The sequence below is a fragment of the Prinia subflava genome, chromosome 4, assembly GCF_021018805.1.
Source record: "Prinia subflava isolate CZ2003 ecotype Zambia chromosome 4, Cam_Psub_1.2, whole genome shotgun sequence".
NCBI lineage: Eukaryota > Metazoa > Chordata > Aves > Passeriformes > Cisticolidae > Prinia > Prinia subflava.
In genome coordinates, this window is record NC_086250.1 from 61,910,686 (window position 1) to 61,925,748 (window position 15,063).

At 35.6% G+C, this 15,063-nt stretch overlaps 1 protein-coding gene across 7 annotated transcripts in view; it reads left to right on the forward strand.

Moving 5' to 3' along the window:
* Positions 1-15,063, forward strand: part of CCDC146 (coiled-coil domain containing 146) — a 65,961-nt gene that overhangs the window by 32,200 nt on the left and 18,698 nt on the right. For 6 of the 7 annotated variants that reach the window (XM_063396928.1, XM_063396934.1, XM_063396932.1 and 3 more), the window contains 6 exons: positions 2,456-2,662; positions 10,540-10,597; positions 11,142-11,315; positions 11,896-11,969; positions 12,915-13,142; positions 14,069-14,255. In XM_063396928.1, coding sequence (XP_063252998.1) covers positions 2,456-2,662; positions 10,540-10,597; positions 11,142-11,315; positions 11,896-11,969; positions 12,915-13,142; positions 14,069-14,255 — 928 coding nt within the window. The remainder of the gene's footprint in view (positions 1-2,455; positions 2,663-10,539; positions 10,598-11,141; positions 11,316-11,895; positions 11,970-12,914; positions 13,143-14,068; positions 14,256-15,063) is intronic. The other variant, XM_063396933.1, reaches the window with a different exon arrangement.

Below are 15,063 nucleotides of genomic sequence, written 5' to 3' on the forward strand. Positions count from 1 at the left end.
AGTGTTGTTGCAATGCCATGTTAAGACAAATGACACAGGATGAGGTTTTCAAGTTCCATGTTTTCTTCTCTCCTTTATTAGCATGTAAAAATCTCAAGGAGAAAGCCTTATTCATCTTAGGCAGCACAGCTCCCTGTGGCAGATGTGCTAAAGTGACCTCTCTGATACACAATACCAATTTGTCTAATATGATGAGTGCAATTACTCTGTGTGCAGGTAGTTTCCAAGGCTGTTGCCAATGCACACAAAGATGTAAGTGTATGGTGCAGTCCTCTGTTTAGTAGCAAATCTATTTCTTGCTCTCTGTTTGGCACAATTTGGCATTCTAAAAGCTGAAAGATACCACCTGGCAGATAACATCATTGATACTTTTCTTCAAAGTCTTTAGTGCTTTTGAATTTATGTTCACTGAGAACAGGGTATCATCCCCTTGTGGTGTCTCACCCATCCATTTTGTAGTAAGGCTGCATCTGAAGTTGAAGCATCTGAGTTTATATTTGGCCCCTGAAAACCCTTTTAGTCACTCTGTTATGTGGCCTAGTTGTAGATTTTGTCTATATTATCTCAATTCAGGAACCTAATATGAATATTCTGATAACCCAAACTGGAAGATACTCAGATAATGAAGATTCATCAGCAGATTGGGAATCTTATTTTCTTAAGTCTCTGGTAAAGTAATAATTATTTCACAAATTCAAAAGCTGACAAATCAGACTGCACAAACTAACTTTTGCAGTCATGTGATTCTGTATGTGTACATTGTTTAGATGTGCAGTTATTTCTTCGTTGTCTTTAATTAAATCAACATGAAAAAATACTGTTGGCATCTGTAGAAAGCAAAATCTAGATTCAACACTCAGTTCTTATTTCTGTTTTTCCTTTTTATTATTATCTTGAAAAAAATCAATACTAATTTTGTTCTTATGAATTCACTTATGTGTTTATGTGACTGTATGCAAAATGTGTATTATGAAAGAATTGTGTTTGAAATTATGTGTATTACTACAGCCAATTATATTTTCTCCCACAACTGTGTACATTCTGTTAGATTCAAAGAAGATTGAAATATCATATAGAATCTAGTGTCAATAAGTCAGGTTTTTTCCCCTTAATATCTATGTGTAAATATATGAAATTATTTGTTCATGATGAAGGCACACTTTTCTGTTGATGTCTGTGGTTTTCTTATTTTCTAGTTTAGGAAAAGGAAGTAGTTATCCAGGGAGAAATGTTGCATGAATCAAAACTTTTTCTGCTGTATTATTTCAACTATATTTGTGCAGTATAGTCAGTTTTATATTTTGTAATTTTATCAGCATTTTGTCATGTCAACTCTATTCTTTAGTGTGATATGTAATTTTTTGTTTCTGTTTAAGCCATAAATGTCAAATTTGAGAAAAATTTATGTCTACAGTTTCTCAATATGGGAAATTCTAAGTTTCTTTGTTTTAAAAAAAAGTTTTATTGCACTATATTTTTAATTAGTAAAAGGCAAATGATAGAGTTCTTTATTCTTCTACATAATTTGTGACTAATTTTAGTATACCATTATATAAAAGTCATAATGTAGTAATATTCAGGAGGCATACACAATGATTTCTATAGCATAAAGCATAGGTTAATTTGTGGTTTATTGTGTAAGAATTTTCATACTGTTGTTCCCTTTAAGAGTTTTCCATAATAATGTATTTTATTAACAGCCTTTAGGATGTTTTTCAGCTGTCACCACACAGGTTCCTGAGTGTATTATGAACACCACTCTCCAGACACTGACAGGAGTTAGTTTTTTATTTCTGTGGAGCTAGTCTGGTGATACAAGTCAGATCAGATCATTGATCATTGATCAGGCCTTAGAATAAGCTTCCACAGATGTCCACAAATGTATTTTCAGCTTGTGTATCATTACATGAGTTATTTCAGGTCTTGGTAGCACTGCAGCAGTAGCTAGATGTAACTCATCACTGGTTAGATGTCCTGGTGATTATTAAGAACTTAAAATTGTCATACAGGCCAGAATGGGCCTTGTCCTGGTGAATGTTCACTATTATAGGTGTCTACACTGAATCAGATCTAGCCTTTGGCACTTCTTAGGATAAAATGGATTCCCTGTCTCTTCATTTTTGTCTAGGAAATGTTAGGCAAATAAATAAATTAGACTAACAATCTGTCATCCGGTTAAAATTAGATGAGATGAATCTCACTCCAACTGTAGGTACGCAGGAAAACCGCCCTGATTAAACTCTTCTTGTGGCATCACAGGATGATTTGGGTTTGAACAGAATTCAGGAGGTCCAACCCAAGGCAGGGTCAATTAGGGGGTCAGACAAGATTATTCAGATCTTAATTCCATCTTATCTTGAAAAGCTTAAATTAGATATTATAGTTATGTAAAGAAGTATAAATACAAAGCTTGTGCTTCACATTGACTAGTTCTAAATTTGTCTATTCAATGTAGTTTACAGGAATCTGAGACCCAGCTGTTGCAGGAAGCTGAACGCCTCAGTGCTGAACTGGAACAACAATGTGAACTGGAAAAAGCAGAACAGCTCCCAGAAGAAGCTTCCAGTGAAGCTTCCCAAATAAGGCAACAACTTCTTAGCAGCCGAAGTGAATACAACGCTGTTAAAGGAAGAGTGTATGAAAACCGGTTGACAATAGAATGGTAGGTGAAAATGGTCAAATGCTGCTAATTTGTCATAGCTAATCTAAAAAGATAATTAGAATAAAAATCAATCTCCTTTACATTTTACACAGACACATTTCTTGATGCCTATTGTAAAACCAATTGGCACAGACTTTCCCCAATAACAGCAACACGTCAGTGATGAATAAATTTACCATGGTGAGATTTGTAGATAGTTTTAAAATTAGAACATGGATGAGATTCTTTAAAATATTGTTTAAAATTTATTCAATTGCATAAATAATGTTTAGGTAGAGAAAAGTAACATGAACAATTCTAGTCTAGGACTCCTTCAGTACAAATATTTAAAGTGTCTCAGAGACCTGTTGGCTTGGATTTTATGAAACAATGTGATAAATAGACCCAATGCTATTTTTATACATCAGTAGCATGGTGTATTCAAGTTTTTCTAATCAAGTGTTCAAAGGGCAAGAAGTACTTGTATATTCCAATGTCAGAAAAATGATAAATTTGCTGTGAAAGGAATGAAATCTTAACATTTCTATATAAGGATAACAGTTCAGAATTAGCTTGGTACTGTATACATTTCAATTATCTGCATACTTTAGAGTAAAATTACAAGCAGAAGTATTGCATGTGTAAAAATATGTACCTAGGCAGATGAAATCAGATATTTATTTTGTGGGGGACTTGTTATTTTTACCCATCTTCAATCCAGCTGCAGTGTCGTTGGTGTGTGTATATAAACACAAACACACAATGTCAGCAGCTCAGCAGTGAAGATTATTATTTTGCAAGGAAATCAGGAACACTGTACACACTGCATGGAGCAGGTTTTTCTGGCAATTCTTTCTTGATTTTTTTTTGGTCTTTTTGGAGCCAAGTGTTTGCTCTAAGAGAAAAAGAAACTTGAGAATGAAGCAAACTAGGAGTGGGAAAGAAACATGGAAAGCATCTGGAAAAAATTATTTGCTATGAGATAACTAAGAAACATGAAATTTCCTGAAATAATTATTAAATACAGAATTTACTGCAATTTCCAAGCAGTCCAGAAATGAGGTCTTCAGAGGTATCATGCTTTTTAACCATTTGTCCTCATATCTTTTGAACATTTTTCACTGATTTTGCAGCAATTTCCAAAAAAATTATGAGGATTTATATATTTAGGGAATATTTTCCCATTCTCTGTTTTCTAACTCCAATCAAAATGAGAACTCTATTCTATACAAAATGCAGTGTAGGTATTATTTCAATTACCCTTGCACATTTACTGGATTGATTTTTATATAAGAATTGAATATCTTGCAGATTAAAATGACTTTTTGGGTCAGTCATGCTGTAAAAAGTGTTCCTTCATCTGCAGTAAGAAACTGATGTCTTATGTATTGCCCAGGATCAAACTCAGCTGTACAGTCTGACCAGAAGTCTGTGAGGTGCATTTTCTAATGGAGACCAAAAGTGCAACCCCATCCAATTCTGATGTGGGGATTTCATGAGCCAAACACAGTCCTCTGTGTTTGGGAAGCCTCAGTTGACCTCTATTCCTTTGAACTTCTCCCGTCTCCTCCAGAACAAACTTCTGACATTGCAACACCCTGAACAAAGCGTTCCACAGATGAACTGCGTAAGAGCTGCCGTCTCCTTGCTTTTTTAACCTGACTCCTGCAGCTTCTTTCAGTGCCCTGTAGTTCTTGTCTTGGGTGAGACAATGAGCATCTGATGCACTGCTGCAGAGTGGTTTGATAGATCTCTTTTGTACAACCCCTTCCTGCTTTTTCAGTTTTTCAAACTCAGGAGCTACAGATTATTTAATTGTTCCTTGTTTGGAATCTGTTTCATGCCTTATGGTAGCATTGGGTCTTACGATGTTGTGGGTGTGCAGTGAGAGGGATGTGCCTGGGTATATGTGGATTTACTTACTGGGAGAGAAATTCCAGAAATATTAAAGAAATTATACTGATTTTGAATTGGGCTAGTCTAGAATTAACAGGGCTAGCACAATGTGTGAAGAATGGGTGAGTGAACATAGTGAAGAAATGAGAAAAGGACTATGAAGAAAACCAGATGATGGATGTGAATACATGTTTGTAACAAAGAGATGAGTTTGGTGCCAGTGAAAGACAGTGAAAATGAATGTCCAGAATAGAGTTGTGAGTAGCAGATGACCTATAGTAACACTGATGTAAAATGAAGATCTGTATGCTTGCTGGCCTTAACCAAAGAGTAAAGCAATGTTTTCTGAAATATCTGTGTGCATGGACAATGTTGCAGACAGAAGGGAGGGAAGCTGCATCAAAGGTATTAGTTTGCTGTTATGTTGCTGCTTGGTTTCCTTCGTTTCTCAGGATAAAAAGTCATGGTCCAACCTCTCTTGGCCCTTGATCTCTCTGGAACACAACTTCCCTTGTTGTCCAACTGTGTTAATACAGTCCCAGCTGTGCTTGGCACTAACAAGTAATTTTCTCTTTGGGAATTATGACTAATGGCTGTTCAGTCTGAAAACAAATGTTGTTTATTTACTTTTGTATGTATAGCAGGCAGGGAACATGGAAGAGGAAAGGTTTTGAAGGGTTTATCTGTATCTCTTATCTACTGCTTTATTGGGATTTTTTTTAGAATTTCTACTCAGACCTAGTGCTGAGTAGAAGCACTGGAAGTAGAAGCACTCATTTCTCTGGAAGTGAGAAATCTGATCTTGTTTCCCTGGTTTTGCAGATTTCTGTTCCCATTTCTGGTTTCTGTAAATCTTTCTTTCTCTGAAACATCCCTCTTATCTCTGAATCCTTAGTTTTCTGCCTTAATTCACTTTCTATGATATCTAAGAGTACTTAGCACTGTTTTTGCACTCAGATTCAAATCTGACAACAATGACATTTCACACTTGAGGAGTCAAACAAATACACCATAACATTAGCAAAAGTCTCAAGGTCTGTTAATATTCCATACTCTTGTATCTCCATTTAATTTCCCATTTATTCGCCTCTGTAAACAATTTTTCCAGACCTTCTTAACAGCTGAAGAGGATATTTCATCTTCTGTTTAAATTCTTTATTGTTCCAATGAATAGTCAGCATTCCCAGAATAAATTAAATTGCTTTCAGCATTGAAGTATCATCAGGTTTTCAGGAATTTTGTGACTTTTTTCATAGTTTGAATAGGTACGTGAGGTATTCAGTGTATTTCTTGGCACACATCAGCTGTCAGGGAAGTCACCCTGAGGGTGACAGCATGGATGGAGTGTGTTCCCACTGGAGGTATGTGCCTTTTCTTCCAGTTTGTGGCCTATTCTGCCTTATGGCTCATTCCTGGTGTGCCTGCCTGAGAGCTCAGGAGGAGTATAAGGGTTGGAAAGATTTTACTGAGCTTCCAAAGCTTGGGCCACCATGCCAAAGTCAGAGCTGCCTCTGGGAGTATTCTTCCGTTTAAAAACTACTTGGCAAGGGTAATAAAATAAAAGGAAAGAGTCATGTCCACTCAGTTCTGCTAAAATTGCATTCAGAGCCATGAGATTTCTTCATATAATTGATAAGATGCCTCAGTAAATAAGAATATAGATCAAAAAATCAAATTAGCAGAACAAGAAGGAAAGGATCAGTGTGATCAGCAAGGATTTGTTCTGGCTCAAGGAGACATTTCATTGTAATGTTCATGTGAGGCTTTGAGTTCTGGTTTATGAGACAAGATTAAGAGCTGCTTTTCTTTATTACACAATGGTATCAACAGTTTATTGTTGACAAATAATAAATATTAAATCTAAATCCATAATCTCAACAATTCATTTAAAAGTAAGCAATTAATTTGTACTAAAATAATCTACAACAAGAATTTGTGAGATTAAAGGTGCTTGATGCTTGAAATCAATTTGATTTGAAAGCCAAGGTCCAAACTTCAGTTCTCACAGTGATTTGTTCATGTAACAAAACAGCTCCTCACTGAAGTAGTCTGTGCAACTGCATGCAAGTCAGAATTGCAAAACGGACTTTGTCCTTGTAGAAGCATTGCAAATAAGGAAAACTATTTCAACACTTGTAATAATTTCTGTATTAGTCATTCAATAATTAAGAAGTGAAAAGTTAAGCCGTTGTCCATAGCTTCTCCAGTAAAGAATTACAGGCCCTAAGTAAAATAAATAGGATCACAGCTGAAGTTATCAGCTGGTCTTGTGACTGCATTCTCTGGTACCTACAAACTAATTACAGCTCAGAGCCTTAGAGGAAGCTCATGCTGGCAGCTTGTCAGCTGTGATAACTTCTACCGTGGTCACTAGATTTAGTTGTGAGATGCTGAACACCTTCTATGGATTTCCAAGCAATCCCAGCTCTGAGACAGAGTAGCTGAAGGAGTTTACTTTCTTGCGTGATGAGACTTCTAATGATAACAGTGTTGTGGTTATTTTGTGAGCTGAGGAAGTGAAATGGACTTCCGTTGACAACTACCACTACATTTCTTAATCTCTCTGTCTTAATTTTTTTATTTCTGTGTCAGCTTGCAGCTGTAAATGTCTCTCAGGGAAAAAATCTGGAATGTATTTTTATTAATGGCCCAGTTTTTCAACTGTCTTTTTTTAACTCATTACAACTGCATCTATGACAGCTTTTCATGTACAGTGGTGTTATCAGGCTTCATAAGAATAAGAAGAGCAGTGTTAGAAACATTTGCACATATTAATGCTTAAACTTAAGAGTTTTATCTTCTTTCCATTGTGTGTATTGCTAGAGGTATAATAGTGATAATAATAAAATCCACATGGTGTTGAAAAATACATCCATCAGGGAAGGGCTATAAAATAATGGGAAATTTAAATGCCTAATGCCAAGTGCAGCTATTTTGTTTGTTGTTATTGATGTCTAAGTAAAACAGTCATGAGGTTGATATCCATATAACACAGATTAAAAGATTCAAATGCTAAATGGAAAGACCAAAATTCCTTTGCTTACCTTACATTAAGCTTCTGTGTTCATCTATTAAATCTAAAGACTAAAGAGACTAAACCTAAATTCTTTGGAGAATCTTATTTGATTTCTAAATGTGTGTTCATCATCCTGCCTCCCCTTTAGAGTCCACATACAGATATATGTTATCTTCAACTGCTAATTTATGTCATCCCAAAACAGTCACCTGGAATGTGAGATGAGCTGCTCTTTGGAGGTCCCAGTTTTTATCCCTGACAGTAAGGAAGCCCAGGATGTCAGCACAGGGCTGCCTGACTTCTGGCTATGGGCAACTGAATCAAACTCATTACTCAAAAGAGAGAGATTTAACTTCTTTCTTTTTACTCATTTTTCTTTTCACACTTCCACTGATTTTTGTTTGGAAGTAGTTGGTCTGCCGGCTATTTAGGTAACTTGGCTCTTGTCATTCACTGTTGCCTTTGTTTATGTCACAGAAAATGAAGTGTTCAAATCATTTTACTTTTGCTGGATGGAAAAGTCTTTGTTGTGAAACTGGAATAGTTCCACAGGAATCTGTCCTCATGAGTGAGGAATGTGACAAAATGAAAACAGTGTCAATTTTGCTCTCCCTCCTGATCTTTGGTATTGCTCTTTTGATCATCCAGCATGATATGAAAGAGGGCACAGCACGGTCTAAACTCAAGCCCTGCAGTACTTCTTTAATCATTTTGCACAGGACTCATTTAATAATATTTCATGGCAGTCAAACAGTTATGGGTATTTGTGCAAAGTAGACATTCATTATCCTTAGTGTGATTATGCCAGTCCCAAGGAGTTCAATTAGGAGTACTGCCAAAATGGGTTTGGAATATGATTTTGGAATTTTGAAAATTTTTTTAAATTAATTTTATCAGTTTTGGGGGAAGACTGATTTAAATTCAAGCTTTTTCTTTGAAAGATTTTGTTTTGCAAATTCATTCACTCTGTGAGTGTTCAAACACTGGCCTTCAAATTAGTTTTTAGTCTTTACAAGTCACGGTAGAGGCATACTTGTAGTCTGCCCATACAAATATCATACATGCTGTATATCAATGACATCTACTCTGTGTCTATTTTGTCTTTGCTCTTCATCTGAGCTTCTTATTCATGGGAGAGATGTTGTTTTGTTTTGTTCTGTTTATATTGCAACACCACCAACCCAGTTCTCTTTTTTTCACTATTTCCTTTCCTTAACTAGAAATATGTTGCCTGAGACTTCCAGGTATATCTTTCACTCCTTGTGTTGAAGGACTCAAATATAAGAGTTTATTGAGAGAGTGAGGGTGGTGGAGTGGAGGAGGGAATCTTAAATCAGCACTGCTAAAGGGTTGAGCATAGGGTCCTAGGGATGGTCCTCCATGTGGCTGGCCACTGGGAGACTGATCTCTGTTCCCATGACCCACACTTTCTGAAACCTGAACCACCCTCACCACCATGCAAAGTCTTAAACCGCTGCTGGAAAGTTCTAGAAAAAAAAAATGAAAATAAAAATAAAAATTAAAAAAAAAAAAAATAGCAATCAGCTGCCTCTTTTCTGTATCAGCCACACTATGAGGAAACTGTAATAGCTGCTTTGGGTGGGTGGGGATGCCAAGGAGTCCCTTGCCATTGTTATACCTCCAAGTGACATAACTATTTTATGGAAATTTGTCCCTTTCTCTTAATGCTTTCCTAATTTAAAGAGTTGTTTATTCTACCAGACTGCCCTGGATTTCTACAAAACTTGATAAGCACATCCTCCCACTGGAGTTATAAACATAAATTTAAGCACTGAAGGTGATTCTCTGCTATACCTGGGACAGAGGATTTGTTTGTTCCACCTATTCCTTAGCTGCAGTCTTTACTTCTTTATAGCCTGAGACTCTGACATGTCATTGTAGGTGCTAATTGCATTGCAGGAGCCTGCCCCCCTTGTTCCCAGTGAATAGCACAGTGACTCAGTTAGGTTGTTTGGTTGTGGTGGCATACAGACTGCTGTAGTCCATTTACCTACTATAGGTGCAGAACTGTTCTGTGCATGCACTGGGGATGTACCTTCAGTAGGGATAAATTTTTGTATTAGGCAGTATTTACCTACCTGCTACCAGGAAGCTCCCTCTTGTAAATCAAACAAGCTTGTTGGTTGGACTCCCTTTTTATAACCTTCCTTTTTATAACCTAACCTTTCTATTCCTTCATCTTTCTCAGGGCAGTGTTACTAAATACCCACAAGATCGAAGAGCTTTCCTGTTTTCTTCTTTCTTCCTTCTTCACTTCTTTAGCATCTTTCCCTATTGTTGCCTGAAATTAAATTGCACTTTAGTTTTGGATATAGGTTAAGATCACTGTGGCTATTCAATTTACTTTTCTACCATACTCCTTTGGCTTAGCCTACAACCCCTGACACTTTTTAGGATTTTTTTCCCACATAATCCAGTCCAGATTTGAGGAGCTTCACTTACAGTTGTCTGAAGAGTAAATGTGTATGTCAAAACACTCAGAGGAAGAAGGTTTCTCCCTAGCAACTGCACTTTCTTTGATATTTGATGGTGGTTTATTACCCATTGTGGCTATTTATTACCCACTCCCTCTTTCCTTTTGACACATTTCCATGTTAACTTTTTGTTTACTGAGGTTGGGAGGAACTGTGGGTGTAGGGTGCCACTAGAAGAAGGCAGGGTGAATGAGGCATGAATGCACCCCTGCAGGAGATGGTCAGACTAAGAAAAATCACGTTCAAATCTTTAGATGTGTGCACTGTAGTAAAAGATGTGTACACTTCCATATATACACCCAGTCCTTCAGGACCCCCTGTCACCAGTCAGTGAACTTCCTTTAAATCTGAGCACCTTTCATGCTAATTCACCATGTGTTTTAGTCTAACACAGGATGGGCTTTCATACTTCCTTATCATTTACAATATTACAGTAATGATTATTCTATTACTAACTAATATAGTTAGTGCTGCTTTGATTTTTACTCTAGTTTGCGAGAAGAAAAAAAGCTTCTGGAAAATGAATATGAAAGAATTTCAAAGGAAAAGGTAAGTACAAAACATGAGAAAAGCAATGTTTTAGGTTCCGTCAACTAACAGATAAAAAAACCACTGAAAATGTTTTCTCAGTATGCATTTCTAAAGTTTATTTAAAATAGAATACATAGAAAAATAGATTTAAAAAAAAAATAAATTTTATAGGCTATATTATATCATTCAATTTTGATAATTAGGGCAAGCAATAAATAACTAATTCAGAAAAGATCTGGATATTTTGTTTACTCTAGAAAATGTTTACTATATTCAGCAAATTGATACTGCATGTAAAGATAGGTGTAGGTTTTTGGTTCTAACATGTGAACATGAAAAATGTATTTATACTCATAAATCCTGAGGAATATATGTGGCTTTGTTGGACATAAAATTCTGTTGGTATTGATAGAAGAAACACATCTGGTTAAAAAAATACATTTCATATCTTGTCATTAAAAATGTTATCATCATTCAATGTTAGTAAGTTTATGTTATCAGAAGCCTGCAAAATGTAAAAGGGAAAATACAATTCATCTGGTCTTTTCCTTCATTTTTAAAGAAAGACAATAAAATTATACAGTTGAAAGAGAATTGTGATGAGCTCAGCAAAGAAGTAATCCAGAGGAAAGCAGAAATTGAGTCTATAAAAGAAGCTGTTTCATCCAAGGAAAGGCTGATATTAACAGATGAGGAAGAAATGGAAAAGCTTGAGGATACCCAGACTCAATTAAAAGTAAAGCAAAAATAATTGTGCCTATGTATCTGTGAGTGTGTGTGCATCTGTGTGTGTGCATGTTTTGTCCAAAGGAGCAGTGAATGATGTTGTCATTCCAAATTCATGATGTCATTACAGTAAATGTTAGACCATTTTGCAATAGACATGAAACATGCTGCTGTGCCATATCCTTATTACTCTTTTAGGAAAAACTAATGGTCATGGCTTTGATTAAAAAGCGATTTCTATAAAGATATCTGAGTTATGTTGTGTTATTGTAGGTTGCTCAGATTATAGTTAATATAGATTTATGCTGACAATTAAAAACTTACCTGGGTCTACTTCTTTCCATGGTATAAATAGCATAATAAGATGTATTAATAATATTCAAGCATAATTTTTATCTTGAAGATGTACTAAAATTGTAAACATCAATATTTAGTCTTAAAAGTAGCAGCTAGAATTCTCTGGGAAAATCTCAAGTAATTCTAAAATGTTTCCTACTGATTTTCACAGCAGTTCTAAATGAATATTGTGCTGCTATGAAAACTCATCAGCTTTTGAGGCTATTAATCAAACCTTTCTGTTTTGTTACTAGGCTGAGCTATTTAGGCTCCTTGGTGTTCCAAAGCAACTTGCAAAGGAAACTGAGGAGTTGAACCAGAAAAAAATGTATGTTTTTAATAAATAATTCTATATACATGAATATATAGATATGTATGACTTCTTCTCATCCCTTGGTTATAGAAAATATTGAGGATGGTTGTTGATTAAAATTAGGATCAACCTTTAAAACTAACACTTCCACAGCTGACAGTGTGGCCTGTGCTATAAACCCATTCTCCCTTGGTCCCTCTGTACCAGCTGTGCAGTCACAGCTGCTTTGCTGTAAGGTGCTGGCATGAGTTGCAGTCTCTAATACTTCATCAGGGGAAATGCAAGCCAGCAGTCAGCCTTTTCTTCCTCTCTCTTGTGAAGCTGAGGTTCTTCTCTGAAGCATGGCATGTGCTGTTTTCTGTAGGTGTAAAATCAAAGTGGCACTGTGCAGTTTCATCCAGGTCACTCACAGATCCCAGCAGTCCCATTGCCATCCAGATGAATGATGGGTTTTGTACCCTGTTTGTGCAGAATTACACTGAAGTTTGTGTCTCCTCACTACTCTGCTTAATGCAACTATGCCATCATAAATCTAAGCTTGCCCTATAGTGTTACAGAGAAGCAATTTCTAAAGCCTACATTGTGCGAATTGCTATTAATTAAATATTTAAATGAGTCTTTACTTTTGTGTTACATCATAGAATAAACTAACCAGAGTTCTCAGCTCTTAGGAAGAATATTTAGAAGTTTCACACCCATGTATCTAGTGATGTTGGCAGAAATCAGTTTCTAGAACTATGTAATACTGTCATGGTGCTAAGCTGGCCCCATGGCTATCTGCAATTTTATTGTTGGACTGTATTGAAATTTGAAAGTTTTCACTCTCTGCTTTCAAACATTCAATATAAATTGTTGTGAAATTATTTTGTATGTCCACAAAAACTGGCAACTTATATTTTATTTTTTAAATATGCATGTGGAAAATTTAACCCTTACTGCTTTGTTAAAATATATCCACAGTGATGTAGAGAAGACGAATGAAGCCCTTAATGACCAAATAGGAGAACTGAATAGAACCCTGAAAGACACTGAAAAAAGGACTGAAGAGATTTTGCAAGAAAAAGAAGATGTAATGAAGGAATTGGATGAGAAACAAACTTTGATACAAAAGAAGGAACGAGAATGCATTGCTTTGACAAATTTACTAGAAATTAGTGCAGAGAAGGAATTAGCTGTCCTATCAGACAGGTTAGAGACATGACCCTCATGGGAAGAGTGAACAATTCTCTATTCTCAAAAGTCTATTTCTTTTTTCTGTTGTTGCTTTTTTTTCAAGTTTTATGCTGCAATCAGTGCAAATTATAAATGATCAGGATTTGTTTTCACTTCAGAAATATTTATATAAAAAATTGGAATCTGGAATCTAGGATCTGGCTTGAAGAAGAACATCAAAAAGCATAAGCACTTGATAAAATCCTGTGAGATTTTGCTCTTAAAAATGAAATATTTTAGAGGGTTTCTCTCTTTAGTGCACATATTTGCTTTCCTATGTAACCACTGAAAGTAATTTGAAGAAGAATAAAGTATGTCAGTATTTTCATTTTCAAATGAGGATCATAGATGTCCGCCCTCATGTAGTCCTGAATTTCAGTGGAGGTTGGTTAATCGGCTCTTTAATATTCCCTTCAATCATGATTTTATAATTACTTGGTAAGTTAAATAAACTATTTGGTTGAAGGCAAGCCAAGGTTGATGGCAAGCTTCCAATGATTCCTCCTTTGCAGAGGGAGATGTATAGTTGTAATTCTGGCCATATGCTCAGCAACAACGCTTTTGCCTTTCAAGCTTTGTATTAAAGGCCCATGGCATCTTATTTTGAAGTGTTTCCTCATACTAAAACATGTGTTTTCTTCTTCCTATATGTACTAGAGTCCCTGATATTTTTAGCATATTTAGAACAGACTGTGAAACCTCACTGGCATAATTAGAGTATTATAATAGATTATAGTTATAAAAATGCTCCCTTTTTAGGTAATTTTTGTCAGAAGTTTACAAGTTTGTCTTGCTGAGCCGTAGTGATGAGGTACTCAAAACCCATTAAAAGAGTTGTGTCTGTTCACCTATATGTCTTGATTAAGTTACCTGTTTGTGAAATTCTGTGTCTATCTATATAGACAAATTCTGGAAAATAATTTAAATAAATGTCTCTTGGAGAACAAAAAGCAACAAGATATTCTCAGTCGCCATCAAACACAGAAAGAGAAAGAATTGAAAAGTTTAAAAAAGATAGAGTTACAACTGAAAGAGATTTGGCATTCCTTGGAAGGAGACAAGGCACAGCATAAAAGACTCAAATCAGAGGTCTGTATGAATGCATTGATCATAAAGATTGTAAATTTTCTTGTAAGAAATATTTCTGTGAAATCTCTTGACAGTCCTACTAGGCAAAAGGGAGGAGGACAGTTATTTAACCTTCCTCATTTCTTCCTTGCTTTAGTATTTCACCCATTCCTCTTTCAATAATGCTTTACTCTTTTCTGTTTTACTTAGTCTTTTGACTATGGTAATTTTAAAGGGAAGTACTATTCGGCTTCTGTGTTCAAAGCATTTTCTTTTTACTCTGCTTCCAATTCTTTCTTTAAAATTTACTTTGTCTATAAATTTTTTGTATTTTCTTTCTCTCATCACTGGTTCTTCCATTCTCTCTTTCTTATACATATTTTCTCCTGTACTTCCTTCTTGCTCAGTCTGGATTCTGAGTCACATAAAATTAATCTTGTTTAGTCAGGTGAATATTTTTTCACAGCACTTGATGTTTCCTGCCTTGACACTGTCCTTCAAATTTTTCTTGGTCCTTTTAAGCAATCAGGGCAGAAAAGAGTCTTACATAACTGTAAAGTTTTAAAAAATCACTATATATCAAAACACATATATACTTAGCTTTGCTATTTAGACAACCCCAATTATTACTTGATAATACTTAATATTATTAAACAATATTTTTGTCCCCCTTGAAATTTCTTCTGAATTCACATGGGTATTAGCTAGTAATATAAGCTCACCTGGGAGAAGGGAGGAAAGCTCTAGAACTACACAACAAAGTTTTGGATTGAATTTCCTGAAATAATGATTAAAGGGCTAACTCATATTCCAGACTTTGATCATAAAG